This window comes from Lepidochelys kempii, chromosome 26 (genome assembly GCF_965140285.1).
Source record: "Lepidochelys kempii isolate rLepKem1 chromosome 26, rLepKem1.hap1, whole genome shotgun sequence".
NCBI lineage: Eukaryota > Metazoa > Chordata > Testudines > Cheloniidae > Lepidochelys > Lepidochelys kempii.
The window spans coordinates 5879015-5900952 of record NC_136405.1 but is presented as its reverse complement, the minus strand read 5'-3'; the positions used below and the strand labels follow the sequence as shown (position 1 = coordinate 5900952).

Here is a 21938-nt window from a genome sequence, read left to right as displayed (position 1 = left end):
TGGGATAGGGGAAGAGAATGGAGAGACTTCTATTCAGCCTGAAATCCCTTCACTTGACCGTCCGGTTTTTCCACTGAGAATGTGAAACTGTTCCACCATGTGGGCAGGGAAAGTCCAGCGTCCATGGCCCACCTCCGCTCCCTGCGATTCCTCTGCAAGTTTTACTGTACTCCCTGCACCAGGAGGAGCCCTGGCAGGATGTTGAGGGGCCTTCTGGCTGAGGAACTCACATAAGCCTGGCTGCATTTCTGGAAGAGATGGCTTAGCCAAACACAACACATTGAGCTCCATACCGGCATCATGGTGAAACTGTGATCTACAGGAGGGCAGTTTAGATAATCTCATGGTCCCTTCTGGCCTTAAACTCTATGAATCGAACACCCCCCTCCCAGAACTGAGAACAGAACCCAGGAATCCTGACAATTACCCTACTCTGTCCACAAGGATAGCGCTTCTCAAATGGGGGTTTGCAACCCCACAGTGGGGTGTGGACAGTGTGTGTGTGTGATGAAAGGCAGCCAGAGGGGTCATGAAGCACTGAAAATTTTACTACAGTTCTAAAGCAAAGAAAATTTCGCTTCTCCACTCCTCACAAAACCTTCCCCTTCAAGGGCAAGTATGCTATGCCAACCTCTCAAAACACTCACACAAATAAATTATATGGGCTTATATTATCACCAATACATTTCTTATTCTTACTTTTATAGTAAATATAAGGGGATTGTGAAAAATTTTGACATTGAATAAGGTTGAGAATCCAACAAAGTTAACAATTCCCAGTTACCCAATAAGCATCCAGGTGTGAATAGTGTCAGGGCTTGCTGTATAAATGCAAGCATGGTGCCTAAAGCTACTCAAATACATCACTGCTGCAACTCCTGTCAAACCAGTGGCTGAGTCTGGCCCATTCTTCTGAAGTTTCAGATAAGATTTTAGCGTTGCTTAGTGACCACCAATCTCTCCCCATTTTTGGTACCATGCGTGCAGTACGTCACACTTCTGCACCCATCCTGAGGCCGAATTCCCCTCTCTGCCCCAGATCCTGCCCCAGATCCTGCGACTCCCCACCCTCCACCACAGGAAAAGCCTCTGTAATTTCACATTGCTATCCCTGCACAGCAGAGGATGCAGCTTGGGGAAGCTAGGCAGGGAACGTGGCTGCTCATCACCTGATGCTTTGCAGCCTGAGACCTGATTGGTGGAGAAGGGCTGTATTTTTTTTTCTCCTCCATGCTGCTTTGATTTTTTTTTCCTCCTCTTCTTTAGGGTGTCTGCTGTTTCCTAGCGCTTGCAAGAATCTGGGTAGCAGCGATAGCAGCCGGAGGCAGAGGAGGAGCATCATCCCAGAAGGAGGCAGGGGACTGCATGGGAAGCAGCAGCACCTAGCTGGAGAGACTGCTTTTGCAGCCAAGTTTTTGTGAACCAGAAACCTCACCCCAGCTGTGTGTCTGACACACATTTAATACACAAGGCAGCCACACTAACTTCTTTGTGTCAGAGGTTCCCTGTGGAGAGAGGTAAGGCACTTTTACCTTGTACTCGGAGATGGGGTGTGTGTGTGTGTGTGGTTCTGAGCACCAGACCAGATGCCATGAACTGAGGAGTGCTGAGCCTGGCTGTGACACTGACTCACTGTGTGGCCTTGGGCAAGTCACTTATGTTTCTGTTTCCTCATCTGTTAAATGGGAGCAAGAAATCCCTCCCTCCCAGGGATTAATCGGTCAAGTCTGGTGAAGCGCATGGAGGAAAGGAGGCACTAGGTAAGTGATAATAGAGAGGATGGTGTTTCAGAAGCCCTGAGGCAGGAAAAGCCCCCATATAATAAGACAGTACAGCAGGGGAAGGGAGGTTAAGCAGCCCAGGCAAGGGCCCCATCTGTCAATCTCTCCAAGCCCTGGAATCTGTTCCAAGGGCTTGAGAAGACAGCTGTACCTGTCACGTTGCTTTTCACTGTCCCCAAGGAAACGACCTTCTCCTTTCTTCACGACACAGCTGATCAGAATGGGGAAGATCGGAGAACTTTACCTGGGTTTCCATGAATGGGGGCTAATGTGCCATGCAGCTCTGACAGCCTAAAATTCCATGCTCTTAAAAAGAGCTGCCACCAGAGACCAGATTGGTGTGTCTGTGTGCGTGTGTAAACAGATGTATGTGTGTGGGGGGGGTGTACATATATATGTGTTAATGGGTGTCTGTGAGTGAGTGGGTGTGCTTGCATGATATATGTGAGTATGGAGTACCTGTGAATGGGTGTGTATGTACTGTATGTGCATGGTTGTATAGTGTGTGTGCAAGTATATGGGTGCAGGGTGTGTCTGTATGTATGCTAATGGACGTCTATGCATGAGTTTGATTCATGCATGTGCATGGTTTTCTCTGTGTTTGCATGTATGGACATGCATGTGGAGGTATGTATGGTATGTATGTATAGGGATGTGTTGTATATATATATGTTTATGGGTAATTGTGAGCAGGTGTATATGTACTTATGTGTACACGGCTGTGAGCGGATGCGTTGATTGCGATATGAGCGGATACATGTGTGTGGTTGTGAGTGTGTGCACGGATGCATAATATGTATGTGCTTGCGGATGGGTGGTTGTGAATATATGTGGCTGAGTGGGTTTGTATGTATGCGTACATGTGTGTTTGTGTGACTGTACTTGTGCATATACAGTTAGAAATGTGGGTGTATGTATGTGGCTGTGCGCACTAATGTGAATTGGTGTGTTTGTATTTGTATGCCTGTCGTTATGTATGTTTCCGTAGGCGTGTGTGTGTGTGTGTGTGTGTGTGTGTATACTCAGGTGTTTGAGTGGCTGTGAATGGGTGTGCATCTCCTTGTGTGTACCTGCTTGTGAGTGGGTATGTATGGATCATATGTATGTGCTTGTGCACAGGCAGTGGGGTGTGTGTGCGTGTGTAGGTGGACATGCAGGTGAGTATGTCTGCATGGGGGTGGAAGGGCTGTGAGGAGGGAGGGGTTGCATGCGAGTGGGAGGTTATGAGCTGCACCCTCATACTGCCTGCACTCATCTCTGAGGTTCGGTAACATGCTGCCTTTGGTGACCTTGGCTCCCTACAGCTCAGGTTCTCTAGTTGCTGACAGGCTCTGCTCGGGGAATTACTCTGCCTGCTACAGCCTAGGGGACATAGGGAGCCATTGCTTTCCTGTAGGCAGCCAGTAGAAACCCTAGGTCACCCAGCCAATCTGTTGAACAGCAGGGAGCCCATCTCTTCCAACAGCCTCCTGCTCCATCTCCCTGGTTTGGCTCAGACAGGTGAAAATGGAACTTGCTGTTCTGAGAGAGGGTGAGAGGGCTGGAAGGAGACCGTGTGGGTGGTCGATGTGGGGAGAGGGACTGGAGTTTAAAGGGGCAGAGAAGCAGGGGAACAAGCCAAGGAGGTCAGAATTGTCCCCATCATGAGGCAGGGGTTTGGGACAGGCTGGGTTTGCTTCCCACGTCCCTTCTTTTGAAGTGGCATTCACATCAGAGGTAGGCTGCTAGGCTTTTCTGCATCAGTCCCTGAGGAGACCAGCGCCTCCCACACACATTCTGCTCTTCCCTGGCTGTCTCCATACCCTGCTTTGGATCTGGGCTATAAGCGTGGGAGCTATCTCCCTTGAGTACTGGCCAAGGCTCCTCGTTCCCCTTTAGTCAAGTGGCTTTTAATTTACGAATCAGAGGTTGGAATGGAGCACTCTTTAATGGCGGGGTGGGGTGTGTGTGTGTGAAATGGGCGTGCACAATTACATGAGTGTGTGCATACACGTGTGCACATCTCTGTTTATGTCCCAGTCCAGGTCTTCCTCTGCCTCTGCATAGTGTAGGTAACTCGTTCCTCTGAGCCTGTGTGAGTGTCTCTGCGTGAGTGTGTCTTTGTATATTTCTTTCTCTGAACATGCACAGAGAAGGAGTGACAGCTGCATCTGTGCATTCCTTGGGCTCTCTCTCTGCCTGCATGGGCACCTCCGACATGTGCCTGCCTCTGAGCGTGCAGGGAAATAAAGTGAGAGCTACACAGGTGTGCATATGTATGTGTCTCCATTTCTGTATGTGCCTGTATGTCTTTTTGTACATGCACATTGGCACCTCTCTTTGACCATGTACAAGGATAAGGTGATCACTCAACATGTGTGTGCTTCCATTTGCCCCAGTCCTGTGTGTGCATCCCCATGCATGTCTGCATACACAGAAGCAAGGCAATAGCTTCCCACGTGTGTACCAGCATCTCCCTGAGTATGTGTGTTTTCCTCTCCATTATTGGACATAGATATGTAGTGCTATTCACTCGTGCCTTGCTATATACATGCATGTGTACAGCTCTTTTTCTGTGACAGCTACACACCCAGTTGGGTATGTCGCTCTGGGCAGGGGTCTCTTTATCACTGTTCATGCATGTGCATCCCCATTTGTGTATGTACCTTTTCCCCTGTACATACCTGCATATACTTTCCAGTAACAGAGACCAAGCAATTACTTGCACCTGTGTTTATCTGCATATGCCTGTCGCTGTTCATATATGTGCTTTGCCATACATGTATGTGTCTCTGTCTACTTGTGCATACACAAGCTAAACAATAGCTTTGCATGCATGTCTGATGTGGCTGTCTCTCTGTATGTCTTCATGTCAGTGCACTGCCAGGCATGTTCTCTCTTTGTGCTCACTTCTCTGTATCTGAGCATGCTCCTGTAGGAATCTCTCCTTCTTCACACGCACCTTTTCCTCTCTCCCTCTCTCTGCGGATCGCCACGCATGCCTTCACGCCTCTGCCCGCGTGGGAGATCTGCATGCGTTTATGACTAACTTTGCATGAGCCCATGTGCATCAGACGAGCCAAACAGCCTGCTATGCATTCTTCAAACGCTACTTATTAATTGGCGCTAACAATGGATTGGAACATTATGCCAGTTGCTGCCAGAGACGGATCTGATCTGGCCATCCAAATCCCCTCGTTGATCCCCGTTGCCAAGGTCTGCGTAATAAAAACACATGTACACATTGCACCAAATTTGACCGCAGGGCTGCAGATTAGACTTTGTTTGGTGGCACCCCATGCATGATGAGACCTGTGTATCTTTCCCCTTCCAAAAGCATAGCTTCTCTCTATGCACCACATCAGGGTTCCTCACTGGACCTCTGGACTGTGCTGTGTTACTGCTGGGGAACCCAGGGATGACCCTGCTCAGGGGTACACAGGAATCACACTGCTCACTAGCCCCATGGCCCTAGCTGTGCACTCCCATGCTCCGCAGTGAGAGCTGCTTGTACATTCAGTGCAGGTCAGGACCCGTACTGGAAATGCTGGCTGAGTGGCTTCCAATGGCACTTGGGGCTTCAGGGCATCCAGATCCCTGTGGAGCATTTTCAAAAGCAGAGCAGCAAGCACTTGCTCCTGACAGTATTTTATGCTTTGCTAAGCCCCGCTCGGTACTGAGATGGGTCTCTAGGTTAACCGTGTGCTGACGGCCTCCCTGCATGGCGGTTGGAGAGGCACATTTCACTTCAGCTCATTCATCCAGCCAGCCTCCCTGTCCACCCATTATTGGGCTGTAAGTGCTGTGGGGCAGGGGCCTGGTCAGCTCTGAGCTCTGTGAGGTGCATTGGCCAAGCTCCGCCCAAGTGCATCAACAGGGCACATGGGGGAGTCCAGGGTCTGTTCCCAGACCCCCCCTCCCTCCTTTGTCCCAACCACCTCCTGCTCTCTTTCTCTCCATCTGCTCCTGAGCTCCAGGCTCCAAGCCTAACCCAGCCTCCCTCCCGCTCTGTTTGGATTCCTGGCAGTGCTTTTCCCCTAAGAACAGGTTGTGTAGGGAACAGAAGCAGCCACACCAAGGGGCCACAAAGTTTTATCTTTCCTTCACCCCTCGCTTCTGGCTGCCATGCCTTTGCCCCCCTCCCTCCAGATACCAGAGGAAAGAACAGCCAGGCTGAGAAATATCACTCTGGAGCAATTTCTCCCCAAGTTCTTCCTCCTGCATCCTCTGCCACCCTGAACCAGACGGAGCCAAAGGGCTGAGCTTTTAGCCTACCTGATGCAGCTGCTTCGAAGCCAAACTTGATCATCAGGAAGTGCTGAGCTTGCACAAAGAACCTCCTCTCCTTGGACGGTATCATGCTGCAGAGAGATAAGCCTCTCCTAGCAGGAGGTGCTGGAGGAAAATGGCATCAGTGCACTGGATCTGTGAATTTGTACAGAGTTCTCGGTGGACAGCGGTGGCTATTACAAACCCACTGTCCACCACAACTACCTCCCCTTCATTTGCCAGCAGCCTCAGCAGGGAGGCCGAAGACAGAATGCGGCATGGAGGCTGGACTCCCCTCTTGCTCCAGAGAGCCATTGGCATCAGACCTGGAGCCAGAGGGCCTTGCTCCTCCCCAGTGTGGCCAGCCCAGCACATTTCACCAGAGCTAAATTCACTGGAGAGAAGGGAGAAAAAAACGTCAATAGAGAAAGGAAAAATACTGGTAATGTCTGGGGGTGCTGAGCGAATGGGACCCACGCTGAAGCTGAGCGGGGCTGGAAGGGTGCCAATGAATTGCTCCCTGGAACCTTGCATCAGGCCCTCAGCCACAGTCACAAGACACAGTTCTGTTCTTTAAACCAGGCAGCCTGCTGGCAGGTTGGACTGCAGCTGATTTAAAGGACAGCGTTAATGGCCTGGCCGGATCCCCAAGGATCGGTCTCTGAGCAAACAGCACAGCTGAGACCAGCAGCAGCCGCTGGCTATTTATCAGCAGGTGCTTCACGCTGGGTGGGCCCCCACCCGTGTAGAGCTGTGGCTTTCAGAGCTTTCTGCCCGTACCAGGGTGGTTGGCAGGAGAATCCAGCCAATAGAGATTTGGGGTTGGGGATTATCTCCCATTCAGTCGTTAGCAGCACCATGTCCACAGTGTTCAGAGTAACAGCCGTGTTAGTCTGTCTTTGCAAAAAGAAAAGGAGTACTTGTGGCACCTTAGAGACTAACCAATTTATTTGAGCATGAGCTTTCTTGAGCTACAGCTCACTTCATCGGATGCATACCGTGGAAACTGCAGTAGACATTATATACACACAGAGACCATGAAACAATACCCCCTCCCACACCACTGTCCTGCTGATAATAGCTTATCTAAAGTGATCATCAAGTTGGGCCATTTCCAGCACAAATCCAGGTTTTCTCACCCTCCGCCCCCCCCCCCCCACAAACTCACTCTCCTGCTGGTAATAGCCCATCAAAAGTGACCACTCTCTTCACAATGTGTATGATAATCAAGGTGGGCCATTTCCTGCACAAATCCAGGTTCTCTCACCCTCCCACCTCCATACACACACAAACTCACTCTCCTGCTGGTAATAGCTCATCCAAAGTGACTACTCTCCCTACAATGTGCATGGTAATCAAGGTGGGTCATTTCCAGCACAGATCCAGGCTTTCTCCCCCCCCCTTCCCCCGGGGGAACACACACACACATAAACTCACTCTCCTGCTGGCAATAGCTCATCCAAACTGACCACTCTCCAAGTTTAAATCCAAGTTTAACCAGAACGTCTGGGGAGTGGGGGGGGGGGGGTTAGGAAAAAGCAAAGGGAAATAGGCTACCTTGCATAATGACTTAGCCACTCCCAGTCTCTATTTAAGCCTAAATTAATAGTATCCAATTTGCAAATGAATTCCAATTCAGCAGTTTCTCGCTGGAGTCTGGATTTGAAGTTTTTTTGTTGTAAGATAGTGACCTTCATGTCGATGATTGCGTGACCAGAGAGATTGAAGTGTTCTCCGACTGGTTTATGAATGTTATAATTCTTGACATCTGATTTGTGTCCATTTATTCTTTTACGTAGAGACTGTCCAGTTTGACCAATGTACACGGCAGAGGGGCATTGCTGGCACATGATGGCATATATCACATTGGTGGATGTGCAGGTGAATGAGCCTCTGATAGTGTGGCTGATGTTATTAGGCCCTGTGATGGTGTCCCCTGAATAGATACGTGGGCACAGTTGGCAACGGGCTTTGTTGCAAGGATAGGTTCCTGGGCTAGTGGTTCTGTTGTGTGGTATGTGGTTGTTGGTGAGTATTTGCTTTAGGTTGCGGGGCTGTCTGTAGGCAAGGACTGGCCTGTCTCCCAAGATTTGTGAGAGTGTTGGGTCATCCTTCAGGATAGGTTGTAGATCCTTAATAATACGTTGGAGGGGTTTTAGTTGGGGGCTGAAGGTGACGGCTAATGGCGTTCTGTTATTTTCTTTATTAGGCCTGTCCTGTAGTAGGTGACTTCTGGGAACTCTTCTGGCTCTATCTATCTGTTTCTTCACTTCCGCAGGTGGGTATTGTAAGAAAGCTTGATAGAGATCTTGTAGGTGTTTGTCTCTGTCTGAGGGGTTGGAGCAAATGCGGTTGTATCGCAGAGCTTGGCTGTAGACGATGGATCGTGTGGTGTGGTCAGGGTGAAAGCTGGAGGCATGTAGGTAGGAATAGCGGTCAGTAGGTTTCCGGTATAGGGTGGTGTTTATGTGACCATTGTTTATTAGCACTGTAGTGTCCAGGAAGTGGATCTCTTGTGTGGACTGGACCAGGCTGAGGTTGGTGGTGGGATGGAAATTGTTGAAATCATGGTGGAATTCCTCAAGGGCTTCTTTTCCATGGGTCCAGATGATGAAGATGTCATCAATATAGCGCAAGTAGAGTAGGGGCGTTAGGGGACGAGAGCTGAGGAAGCGTTGTTCTAAATCAGCCATAAAAATGTTGGCATACTGTGGGGCTATGCGGGTACCCATAGCAGTGCCGCTGATCTGAAGGTATACATTGTCCCCAAATGTAAACTAGTTATGGGTAAGGACAAAGTCACAAAGTTCAGCCACCAGGTTAGCCGTGACATTATCGGGGATAGTGTTCTTGACGGCTTGTAGTCCATCTTTGTGTGGAATGTTGGTGTAGAGGGCTTCTACATCCATAGTGGCCAGGATGGTGTTATCAGGAAGATCACCAATGGATTGAAGTTTCCTCAGGAAGTCAGTGGTGTCTCAAAGGTAGCTGGGAGTGCTCAGGCTGCCACTCCTGTCGCCCGATTGCTCCCGCCCATGTGCATGATGGTTTGGTGTTAGCGCAGGCCCACACTGGGGCTGCTCACCAGGGCTCTGCAAACTGGCAGGTTATTATTGTAGGGTTGCTCACGTGTGTGGTGTATGTTGGTTGGTTGTTACTGTAGATTTGCTCTTGGGCTGTGCACTCTGGTTGGTTGTTACTGTAGGGCTCTTCACAAGTGCTGTGCACACTCAGTTGTTATTGTCGGGTTGCTCATGAGATGTGCATGCTGGTTGGTTGTCGTTGTAGGGGTCTTCAGAAGTGCTGTGCGCACTGGTTGGTTCTTATTCTCAAGTTGCCTTACATACCAGCTGATCATTATTGTAGGGTTGCTTATGAGATGTGCGCACGGGTTGATTGTTATTCTCGAGTTGCTTTGACACTAGTTGGTTATTACTGTAGGGTTGCTAAGCTGATGCCTGGATTCATCTCCTCTCCCCCTCATATTAAAAAAGAGTTCAAGTGGCCCCCCTCAGGTCCTTGTTAACTGTGACACTGACTCTCTAAAAAGTGCGTCACCCAGGTAACAGCCTCCCCCCCCCAGCTAGTGCCTGGTGCTGCACAACAACTATGCTCCCTGTGGTTGGATATATTGAGTCATCGCAGGGTTAAATTCTGATGCACTGAATTCTGAGAAATGGCAACAAAACGTGAAGGTGTGGGCTGTTCATGTGGCAGCTATAAATAAAAGCACCTGCTTCCCAAACACAAAGGAGCCACCACGGCAGGGGGGGAAGAGAAGAAAGACGATTAGGGAAATTTGACACGAAACAAACTGTGATCCTGCTGCAGGAGCTGGTGCCCGTGTGAGAGAGCAGGGGGTGGGCGGAGGGGAGAGATGGAGCGGGGCGGGGAAGAGAAAAGAGAAACATTTGCAAATCCGTCCTTCTAAAGGCCGTGTAGCATCCCTGGGAGAGTAGATGCTGGCCTTGCTAATGGAAGAAACACCAAGGGATCTTTAATGGCCACAGCAGCTTAGTTAGAGCTTGATTTTACTTCTCATCGGAAAGCAGCTTTTCAATACTGACTCCAAACATCCTATGTCGACTTGCCAGCACCACTTTTGTTCACTCAGCAGCTCTCCCACCCAAGCACTGACCAGGCCCCAGCCTCCTTAGCTGGGGAGGGCTCAGCCACAGGCACTAAGAGCAAAGGGAAGGTGAATTAGGCCTTTTAGCTGCTCGTGATTCACCCAGTGCCCCTCCCCATGGGAGCACAGGCGATCAGACCTGTTCTCTCCAGATAAAAGCCTCACCCTTTGAAACTGATTGCACAGTTGTTTCCAAAGGAGCCAGAGCAACATGAAGTGAATGCAAAACTCACCAGGGCCAACTCAGCGTGCCCGACCTCAGCCAATAATACCTCTGTCCCCTTTCATCTGAGAATCAATCTCAAAGCACTTTACAAATATCAATGGGCAATGGATGGGGAAGTGACTTGCCTAAGATCAAACAACAAATCAGTGGCAGGGTAGAGTCCAGAATCAAGCCCAGAGGCCTCAGTGCTGGCTGGGCCTTGGGCATAAAAGCAGCTTTCCCTGTAGCACAAACAGCTGGTGCGGGAGAACATTTACATGTAATTATACATTTCCCCAAATCTAAGTCCTATGTTGTTGTTTTTCTTCCGCCCCCCCCTTCCCTCCCCACATTAAGCAAATATAGTGCCATCCCTTTAAAGAGAAACACCTAGATTATAAGGGTTGCTTCTTGGCAGGGCACCTTCCCCTCGGCCCAGGGAGTGCTGCAGGGGAAGAGCACCCATGCCTCCCCAAGTCACATCTCCCCACCACCACCATCTGTGCCAAGCGGGTGGAAGTGAAATCTCTCCTGATTTATACCTCTGTGTGTGAGCTTAGAGTCTCATGCCTAGTTCCTCCTTATGGAAAAAACTCCTCTCAGGCCTCATAATGCTACAAGGAACGTCAGCTTCTGCCCAGCCCTAGGCTGTCTTGCCTTTTGCTTCTTAAATAATCCCTACATCAAAGCTGCTGGCATCCATGAAGGTCACAGACTTGGGTACACTGCAAATGAAAGAGGCGTGGAAGAAATAATGTCATGCAACCACTCCAGACACCACACGTTGGCCCAGAGCTCATAGTGCTGAGCAGATGCTGGGTGCTGGGCTTTTCTGAACACGGGGCTCCCAGGGTCACCATGGGGGCTGCTGGGGGCTGAGTGCATTTGGGAAATCTGTTTGCACGCATGCTGAATGCCGGGTGAAATTCTGCCCATGCACCACTCAGGTTCCACGTACACCCCAAAGCTGCCTTTTGGCGGCCATCAGTAGCTAGTAATACTAGCAGAACCCACCTCGTGCAGGGCTTGTAGCCAGAGCGAACCTCCAATTCACCAGGTGCCCTTTTTACACATAGAGCACACACTTACGCTGCGTGAGCGCACACACATTACACCCATGCCACATGTACCCATGGGTCCTGCCTACTACACACACACGCGCACGTGACAGGGGAGCCCGCTACCTCTGCTCACACACCACCTGTACTTTGTACGCACATGTTCCAAACATACCACCTACACAACCAAAACACACCTTCCTCGACAGTATCTGCATTCTTTGCACATACATGCACCTTGCATGCCCCGCATACGCTGTTTACTTTCCCTGGCCTGATCCATGCACAACACGCTGCGTGCATGTGCAAGGAACCCCCACTTCCCCTGTAACTGCAGCATATGGCCATCTGCCATTGCACCCTGCCCCCTGTACAACAACAGCAATCAACCTGCTTTAAGCACAGTGGGAAGCAGTGCCTGAAATGACAAAGGCCAGGATGTTAAAACTGGGGGTTACCCAGATACCACACCGATCCCCCTCTTGGCATTCTCACATCTTCTCTAGCTCCTGGCATGCACAGCCTCCAACCCCTCCCTGCCTGCAATTCTTTTCCTTCCAAAACAAAAAAAACCCCTCAAATCCCTCCTCCTTTTGCGTCTGTTGGCCCAGAGCCCCTTCCCTCCCCAGCACCATCTGCTCTGAATCTGTCCCGTTCAAGGCTTGCGATGTACTTGCTGGCACCAACACCTGCAAGGTGCCGGCTGCTTTGTCAAACCTCCGTGTGGGCTGACACCCGCTCTTCAGCTGGTGCCATGGATTCAGATGGAATTAATTAGGGCTCCGATGAGAGGGGCACATACATGGGGAAACGAAGCGAGAGAATGACAGAAGCTGGGGAATCGCTGCCTGAGTTGCCGCTCTTTGGGAAGGGCTATTCTCTGTGTTATTATTTGTATTCCAGTAGCTCCAACCGAGATCATTGCCCATCATGCTGGGCCCTGCACGGCCACAGGATCAGAGACAGCCCTTGCCCCAAAGAGCTCACACTTTAGACAGATGAGGCCCGCCAAGGAAGTGTCAGTGGCCCCCTTTTACAGTAAGGGAATTTAAGCACAGAGCGGTGAGGGGTCAGTTTTTCAAGGGCTCACCACCCACAGCGGGGGCCAGATTTTTCCATAGCGCTCAACACAGCGTGTGCTGCCAGTCTGGTGCCTATCGAGGGTGGACACACAGCACAGTCTCTTTGGAAATCGGACAGTAAGCGACACATGCAAAGCGCTGAGGGAGTCCAGAAATGGAATCCAGTTCCTCCCAAGTCCTGGGCCAGTGCATTAACAACAAGGTCAGCCTTCCTCTACAGCTGGGCCGTGCTCAGCCATTCCCAGGTTGGCCTCCTAGCCATGCAAGCTCCCATGCCTCCCAAGTCACAGCTCTTCCGCCTCACCCCCCCCCCCCCTTCATTTAGGGCCAGCATTTTCACTCCCCATCGGCAGAGTTGTGCCCACAGAAGCTGCGTGTGCATCCAGATAGCTGTGTAAACATACACCTCCATGGAGTACTCTCTCTCCAGTGCTGGCAGAGGGGCTGCCTCAGAGCACCCCCCAGATTCTCACATCGGGGATGGGAAGCTGCAATGGAGTCCCATGCTGGGTCAGGGGGTTCTGCCCTGGGGCCAGGCTGTGGGCTGGAGGCTAAACCCACTCTGGTGAAGGGAAGTCTGTCCATTGACTCTAATGGGCTCTGGATCTGGTCATGAGGCCAATTGATTTTATGGCCTCTACCCCTTGGTTTCCCGTCACCGTACTGATCCCCTCATTGTGCCATAGGAGCCAGGCGGGTTGGACCATGGAGCTGCTCTCCACCCCCCGCAGCATCGAGATCAACAACATCACATGTGACTCGTTCCGGATCTCCTGGGCCATGGACGGGGGAGACCTGGAGCGAGTCACCCACTACTTCATCGACCTCAACAAGAAGGAGAACAAGAACTCCAACAAATTCAAACACAGGGTGAGCAAGGGGTGGGGCGGCCCAGTGGGGGTGGGGGTAGGGAAAAATGTGGTCAGCGACTGGATGCTTGTGGCCACCCTCAGCCAACGATTGTTCTCCGAGTACTCAGCCCAGCGCTGAGTCACTCCCCGTGTAACCCATCAGCTGCCATCTCTTCCTCCAGCTGTGTATCTGCATCCCAGATGCCTCCATACTGGGTCCCTTTGCTGGCAGCTTCAGTGGAGGACCCAAGGAGTGCATGTCCTATGGAGCATGGAAGGAGTCCCTTCGGGGTAGGGACTGGGTTCATGGGTGGGGACAACATGTGGGGGGGCACTGTGCCTGCTGCTGTGGGTAACTAGAAGAGTCAGGTTCAAATCCAGGTCCCACTGATGTCAAAATCCTTCAGTGGGAGGAGGATTTGGATCTCAGCCCCTCGGACTCTCAGCCCACTAGTGTCACCAGCCCGAAATGCCTGAGCCAGGCTTTAATGGAAAAAGAACCTCCTTTCCCCACCCAACTCTACTGTGAAGTTAAAAAGTTTTGCCTAGGAGAGTTGATGCCAGGGGACCAGAGCCCTGGGAGACTTGGGGCCTGTTCCCGTGAACCAGGGTGGGGATGGGTGAGGAAGTAGCTGTACCCCCCAAATCAGCATGGAGAAGAGTGCTAAACCTACCCTCCAATGCAGAAGCAGAGGAGATGTGGAGTGAATAACTCACTCTTCCTTCTCCCTCTGGAACAGAGTCACTAATTCAGGATCCTTTTAGCAGGATGGTTACCATGGTGATGCTATTTAATGTTAAACATTATTTTTTTCCCCTCCCCAGTAATAAGCATCTTTTTCCCCCACGTCTCCTGACTCTTCAGCATTTGCCGTTGCCACAGAAACAGCACTGCGCTGCACTGATGCTTTTGTGGCCTACTGACACGGCAATTTATTCCTTAAAACAAAGGTTTTCAGGACACCTCAGAGCTTGTTTGGCTGTTTCCAGGGCTCTGTGAGATTTCTTTGCCCATCTCGTGTGCAGGAGGAGTTGGGCACAACTCTGGCCGGGTGGGGTGGGAGGTATATTGGCACCTGAGTGGTGCAACACAGAAGGCACCATCTCAGACATTGCTCAAACAGAAAAAGAATGAGTGTTCCATAGGACGGAATACTATGTTAATGGATACCGCAGCATTCTGCAGTAACACGTACTACAGTATTCCACAGTGACCAATGCTATGGCAATAATGACAACAATGTTCTGCAATATCAAGTACTGCAATATTCCACTGCAATGAGTCAATAGATACTACATATTCTGCAGTAACAGGTACAACAACAGTAAATACCATGGTAATAAATTATTCTGCAATAACAAGCACCAGAGTATTCCACAGATATTAATACCATGCTAATGAATATTAGAATACTTTGCAGTAACAGATATGACAGTATTCCACTTCAGTAGATACTATGGCAACAAATACTACAGTAACAGATATTAGTAACAGTGCTCCTCTGCAGTGTACTACAGTAACCAGTGCGAGGGTGATGCTAGGCAGCAGTGGTATTCTATTATAGTGAATTCGACAGCATTCTCGGTCAGTCTATGCTATTTAAGAGCAACATATTAATAGTGACAGTTGTTTTAGAGTAGTGGCCACTGCAGCAATATACCAGACAGTTTTCCACGCCAGTAGGTCATGCAGCTTACTGTACAGCAGATTGTGGAGCCATGGCTGTTGTCATTGTAATAGACTAGGGTTGTTTTTAAGAAGGGTGTTCCCAAGGTCTCCATGACCTGCCTCTCTGTTCCTCATGGGCAGGCACGGGCTCTTTTACAAGCATGTACTTCCAGTTTAGCTAAGCTGCTGAAGGGTCTTGCCAGATCAGCCTTGTGCAATGCTCTGAGGCTATTCCTGGATGGGTGCTGTATTTCCCAGGGCCCGGGTGTCATGCTCCTTGTGGGAGGAGGCTTTGTGGTGCGGAGGGGATCACTAGCTACACTGCTTCGATCCCAAGCCTGGTTTATTTTTGCATGGCTCTTGCCCTTGAACAGGATGTGCCCACCAAGCTGGTCGCCAAGGCAGTCCCACTGCCCATGACTGTGAGGGGCCACTGGTTCCTGAGCCCCAGGACAGAGTACAGCGTGGCCGTGCAGACAGCGGTGAAGCAGAGTGATGGGGAGTACCTGGTGTCCGGCTGGAGCGAGACCGTGGAGTTCTGCACGGGGGGTGAGTGTGCCCTGCGTGTGCAATAGCTGGTAGCGGCACCTCAGCCACATGGTCCGTGCCCAGCTGGCTCAGACTGTGATGAGCCCCTCTGGCCCATCCTCGGGAGGGAATCTCCAGCCTGCTGCACCACAGAGGGGCATTGGTTCTCAGAGCTGAGTTCACTGTGGACCCACGTTGGATCTGCCCTGGGGAGAAAAACACTCTGTCATGTTATACCGCTTATGCAAGGCCTGGGGAGTTCATGCTGCTTGTGCGAGCCCTGGCAGGGCTGGGGGGTGGGAGTGGTTCACGCTACTTGAATATTAAACAAGAACTGAGCTGTCCATGGGTTGCCCCCATGGGGCTCCAGCCTCTTTGTGTAGCCATTTTTCTTAGCCAGCGACTGCTCCCTAATGGGCCTGCTGCCAAGTCTGAGGGGGCTGGCACAGACCAGCTGCCACCAGCACGGTGCCCACAAGTAGATTTCCTTTCTTCTGCATTAGCTGGGGTGGGGGCAGAGGGGGGAACTGTTGCTCCCCTGCTCTGCTCTCACACAGGTTGGAGCCCCCCACAGCCTTTCCACTGACCCCCCACCCCAATTCCATAGTGACAGTCAACAGAGGGAGGCTTTGTGTGTGCCCCTGCCCGTCCCCCGTCCCCTCCCAGGGAGCGCTCTGTTCCCCAACAATCCCCAGTCCTCTCAGCGCCTCGGGGCAATGGTGCTACTAAGCAGGGGCGTCCTGTGCAGTCAAAGACCCCCTGCCCCTGGGGCAGGAGCCTATTTGCAGGCTGTGGGTGTTCTGGTGAAGGGGTGAGGGGAAAGGGGACAGAAGAGGGGGATGGGTGCAGGGCAGCCCAAGAGGGGAGGGAGCGTCCTGGGCTAAAGGCATATAAAAAAACCAAGAGCAGTGGGAGCTGCTGACTCTGGGGCAGAACAGAGGCTGACAGGAAAGCGGTGTGGGGTGAGAGCTAGCAAAACCCTGTCTTGTGGAGCAACAGTGGAAGAGTGGGAGGCTTAGGGTGTGGGAACCAGTCGCACCCTGAGGGGGAAGCAAAGGGAGGGGGAGCTGGCTGCTGCCAGCTAGGGGAAAGGGTGGGAACCGTTTGTGAAGGCAGGGGAGGGAATAAACAAGGGGAGGGGGGAGCTCGCTGCAGCCATCCGAGGGAGGCAGAAAGGTGGGAATGGGGAGGGGGAGCTGTCTGGTTGCCATGGGTGCAGAGGGGGAGCCAGCTGTCTGGAGGGGACAGGGAGGGGCCTGGCAGGTTGCACAGGGGTGGGTAGGAGGGGAGCTGGCTGCACTGATGGCGAATGTCTCCCTCCCCCTTGCAGACTATGCCAAGGAGCACCTGGCCCAGCTGCAGGAGAAGGCTGAGCTCATTGCGGGCAGGATGCTCAGATTCTCTGTCTTCTATAGGAACCAGCACAAGGAATATTTCCAGCATGTCAGGTAACACCCCCTACCCGCACAGGCTCCCCTTGCAGGGCTGGAACACACACCCAGCCTAGCAAATGCAGGGAGCCTGGGGGGAGAAGCATCATCTCCAGGAGATATTTTCCTGACCTAGAATGAGAGGGCACAAAGAACACAGAGCTGGGACTGCAAGGCTGGTCTCCCCTCTGGCCCTGTCCTGTCCCAGACCTATCTGCACCCGCTCTAAAGTAAAACCGATTTCAAACACACTCCCCGAGCTGGGAATAGAACCCAGGAGTCCTGATGCCTAGTCCCCTGTTTTAACCCATAGACCCCACCCCACTCTCGAAGCTGGGAATAGAACCCCGGAGTCCTGACTCCAGTCTCACCCCCTGCTCTAACCACTAGTCTCCCAACACAAGCTTGTGTTCTACGCACACCAGCAAATAGTATCCGAACCCGGATTTCAGTGGGGCGTGCTGGGGTAACCCTGAGGAGCAGCTAGTCTCTAGTGCGGCAGATGGAGAACAAGAGCCATACCCCCTCCACTGGGCTGACAGGCTGCGGCTCACTCTTTCTCCCCCTGCCTCTCAGGATGCATTGTGGGAACATGATGAAGCCCTCCCTGAAGGACAACAGCGGGAGCCATGGCTCACCCACCAGCGGCATGCTGCACGGGATCTTCTTCAGCTGCAACACCGAGTTCAACACAGGCCAGCCCCCCCAGGACTCACCCTACGGCCGCTACCGCTTCCAGATCCCCGCCCAGCGCCTCTTCAGCCCCAACACCAACCTCTACTTTGCGGACTTCTACTGCATGTACACCGCCTACCACTACGTCGTCCTGGTGCTGGCCCCCAAGGGCTCCCCGGGAGACCACTTCTGCCGGGAGCGCCTGCCCCAGCTGGACATTTCCTGCAACAAGTTCCTGACCTGCTGCATGGAGGACGGCGAGCTGGTCTATCACCATGCCCAGGACATCATCCTGGAGGTCATATACACCGAGCCCGTTGACCTCAGCGTGGGTGTACTGGGAGAGATCAGCGGCCACCAACTCATGAGCCTCTCCACTGCTGATGCCAAAAAGGACCCCAGCTGCAAGACGTGCAATATCAGCGTGGGGCGCTAGTGACTTGAGGGGGGAGCTGGAGGGGATGCATGTGTGGGGAGGCATGCATGAGGCAGGACTGGACTAACCTGAGGCTCTCTGCAATGGACGTGGTCTGGGATGGGGCCGGGGTGGAAACCGGGATGGGAGTTGTGGCTGGAGTGAGCGTGGACTGTGGATTTCCAATCTCGCTGTCCAATGTAAATATGGACTTGACAGGATCCCGGCCCTAGTGGGAGAGGACCACTCAGATGGGATCTTGGCCTCCGTTGACTCCTGCAGACAAACCTCTGTCAGTTTGGGAAGGGAAACACCTGAGCTGGCTGCTAATCTGATTCACGCCAAGGTGGAAAGACCCGCCCCCTTCTGCACTTGCCCCACTGGGGAGTGTGAGCGCCATCCCCCTCGGAACCCAGCTGCCCATTCATTGCCATTTTCAAGTTGGAAAGAACAGGAGCTTTGGGTTAATTTGGAAAGATTGTCACCAGGGGAACCCGGAGCTCTTCTACCTCTGATATGAGCTCCCCTTCTCCTAGGTCTGCCCCTTCAGCCCTCCCTCACCCTGTCAATTCAATGAGCCCCTCCCTTTCCGCTACTCCCCCGAACCCTGCCCTTTGCTAAGTGCTCAGTCAACTCCTACTTTGCCCAGGTGGGCTAGCTCTTCACCTACCACCTGATTCCCACCTGGGGAGCCCTGAAGGGTCTGTCACACTGCAGCTGGGAGCCAGCCTCCTAACCCAGGAGATAGATTTGCACGGGGCGGGGCTTGTGAGCCCAGCATGCACTTAGCCACCTAGCCCAGGTTTGGGCCTTAGCTGAGATGGCCAGCTGTGAAACTAGAGCCTGCTCTTTCCTCCTGGTTGGGGGACTCAGTTACTGGGGGCTTGGCAGGCTCAGGAAAGAGCATACAGCTACCCCACCCTCAGCTCCCTCCATCTCGGCTTTGTCTCAGCCCCAGGTTGTCATGGAGCTTCTTGCTTCACAGCCTTTATTTACCTGGTTAAGCGCCCTGTGGGATGGGCGAGCGGCCCCATTGCAGGTCCTGACAGGCCCCGTGGCACTCCTGGGGTGTGTTGGAATTCCTGGGGGTGGCTGCAGCGTGAATGTACCTGCTCCCCTGTCTCAGCTGGAGCCTAGCCCTGCCCACGAGCCCCCCCCACCCCCGCCCGCCCGGCTTGGTGGGGAGAGGAATGCAGTCTTCCTGCTTGCAACTTGAGTCAGGTCCTGGAGTGACCTGCCAGCTTCTGGGGTGAGGAGCAATTTCTGCCTCTCTTCCTTTTGTCCCCCTTGCCCACTCCCACCTCCAAGCATGGCTCTCCCCTGGCCTCCCGCCACTGGGCACCATGGAACCAGGCTGATCAGAGTGCTGGGTCTCCTTGTTACTACCATGTCCCTCGGGCATGATCTGCCTGCTATGCTACGGCTGCTGATGTGTTGCCCCAAGAGGGGTCTTGAGGGCTGAGTTTTTCTCCAGGTGATGGGAGAAAAGAGGCTTGGCTAGATCCCAAGGCATTCACAGCAGAGCCCCATCCTTGCTTCAACCTAACTTGCCCATCACTTGAGGCAGCCTGAGTCTAGCAGAACTTCCTTAAGCTCCTGCCCCAGGCCCACCCTGCTCCCCACACCAGCCACCTCCTCCCAAGGCTGGGCCTCTCTCCCTCCTCTTTATAAATAGTGCTGGGCTTTCTGTGCTGTGTGAAAACTTTAGCTTTCCAGGGGAGTCTGTTGGCACCCAGTCCGCCCGAACGTGTGGCGTGAGGCGCCTGTCAGCCTTCTAGCCGTGCCTGCGAGCTGCCCTTGGCCCCAAGACAGGACAGGATGTGGGGGCATCTCCTAAGTTGGAAGAGAGATGCAGAGTCTACCCTTTCACCACAGCCTGCTGCAGTTTGAGGCCAGGGCCTGAAGGACAGAGGCAACAGGGATGTTCTGTGTGGAAAGGTTTTTCGGCATCTGGAAATCAGATAAGACCCACGGAGGAGCTTGTGGGCATCCAAAGCAGCAGGTCCAAGCAAATGAACTGAGGACTCTGCTACCAACAGCTGGAAGATGTTCAGCGTCCCGCGCTCTGATTGCTATCCCCTTCACCAGCAGGGGGTTTGAACCTTGGAACCATCAGCTTTAAAAGCCTGAGCTGCTACTGTGTGAGTTAAAGGAGCACGTCACCCTGCGAGCAGCAGAAGTAGTAGATTCACAAACAGATTTCATGTAGACCAGCCACTAGCAGCAGATAAAGATCCTATAGGCACCTGGTGAGCAGTCATATTCTATACCCGGCATGTCCCCGGCTGCCCAGAGAAACAGAGCAGGGCATTTATTATCAAGCAGTCACCCTTAAAAGGAGAGGGAAATTTCCAGCCCTGGCCATTGCTCCAGGAAGGGAGGCCCGGCTCTGGTGAGCACAGTCGTGTTTTCATTCTTAGTGGCATTTGGGGTGCTTGAGCATCCAGCTGTGCAGTGTTTGCTGTGTGCCCTCGCTGTGTTGGGCTGTTAGTGCTGCAGCTGGGAAGCGATAAGGACCTTGACTTTTTTTACACTAGCTTTTGATTGCCCCTCCTACCGCAAAATCCAGCCATGCCAACTGGAAAAACCCCAGTCGTCCACTGGGATGTGGCTTGTGCAGAGGTAGTGCGCGGTTTCCTGGCTGGTCTTTGGCCTGCGTGCTGATCCTGACACAGAGGTCCCAAAGGCTGCTGCATCGTCGGAAGCGCCTCCAAGCAGTAAAGTTGATAGATCACTCCCACAGAGGCCACAGGATTGGCAGTGACTTTTGTGTCATTGCTCATGGCCACGTGGGAATTGAGGTAATATCCTGGAGATGGGTACAGGCAGGGAGTGGTAGGTGTGATAGTCAGCCTTCCTGGGGGACAGGCGGAGGAGGGTGGTGGTGACTAAGGGTGTGTCCACAGTGGGATGAAAGATCCACGGCACAGCTCTGGCTGGGTTGGGTCAGCTGCCGCAGGCTTGCCGGGCTCAGGCTGTGGGGCTATAAAATTGCAATATAAACATTCGAGCTCACCCAGGCTGACGAGCGGGGTGGGTCTCAGAGCCTGGGCTCCAGCCTGAGCCGGAACATCTCCACTGCAATTTGTAGCCCTGCAGCCCGAGCCCAAGTCAGCTGACCTGGGCTCTGAGACTCAGTGCCATGGGTTTTTTATTGCAGTGTAGACATAACCAGAGAGTTTTCCCTGGAGACAGGAGGAGGAGGGGGTTGGTGACAATCGGCCTTTCCTAGAGACAGCTGGACGGGGGAGGTGGTGAGTGGGATTGACAATTTCTCTAGAGATCGGAGGAGGAGGTGTGTGGCACAGCTGACTGTGAACTCATTGAATCAGTGGGTGCAATTCAGAGGTGTTGTGAAAGGGGGTTGTAAGTTGCCCATTGGCCGATGCGTGTGACAGTCAGGGAGTCGAGGCTGGTGTAACGCACACTATGGGGCAGCAGGTTGATTGAATTTAGACTGTTTCTAGCCTGACATAGGTGCCCCCATGAGACCAGGAGGGGAGAGTCAGGATCTCCTTGTTGCTCTGGCTGGGAGGGTGTCCACAAGGGGGGAGTGGATCTCTGTTTGGGAGCGTCTTGTTGTCCCTTTAAAGACGACGCAGGCTAGATTTCCCTTTCCGCAGCATCAGCGTGGGAGCCAGAAGAGGCCACATCGGTTCTGAGAGACTCCATCCCCCTTTGCCCTCTGTGCCCCGCCCATGGCTGAGAACCGCAGCATGGCGCTTGTGCGGTAGCAGCCGCACCGTCCCTGGCCTGATGTGGTGCTTTCCCAGGCTCTGTGTATGATGCACGCTGTAAAGAAAACCCCTTACAAACCTGTGCTGTGCTGACAGTATGTATCAATAAACTAACAACCTGTGTGCAGCC

General features: G+C 52.6%; 1 protein-coding gene across 2 annotated transcripts; it reads left to right on the top strand.

Moving 5' to 3' along the window:
• The first annotated feature begins 1241 nt into the window (after positions 1–1241).
• On the top strand, positions 1242–21935 carry PHYHIP (phytanoyl-CoA 2-hydroxylase interacting protein). 2 transcript variants are annotated; one of them, XM_073325418.2, is made up of 5 exons: positions 1242–1517; positions 13190–13373; positions 15398–15572; positions 16882–16999; positions 17558–21935. In XM_073325418.2, the coding sequence occupies exons 2-5, from the start codon at positions 13209–13211 to the stop codon at positions 18090–18092; spliced, it is 993 nt and encodes a 330-aa protein (XP_073181519.1). In that variant the 5' UTR covers positions 1242–1517; positions 13190–13208; the 3' UTR covers positions 18093–21935. The 2 variants fall into 2 exon arrangements, with proteins under 2 accessions (XP_073181519.1, XP_073181520.1); XM_073325419.2 differs by lacking the exon at positions 1242–1517 and adding an exon at positions 1553–1760.
• The last annotated feature ends 3 nt before the right edge of the window (positions 21936–21938 follow it).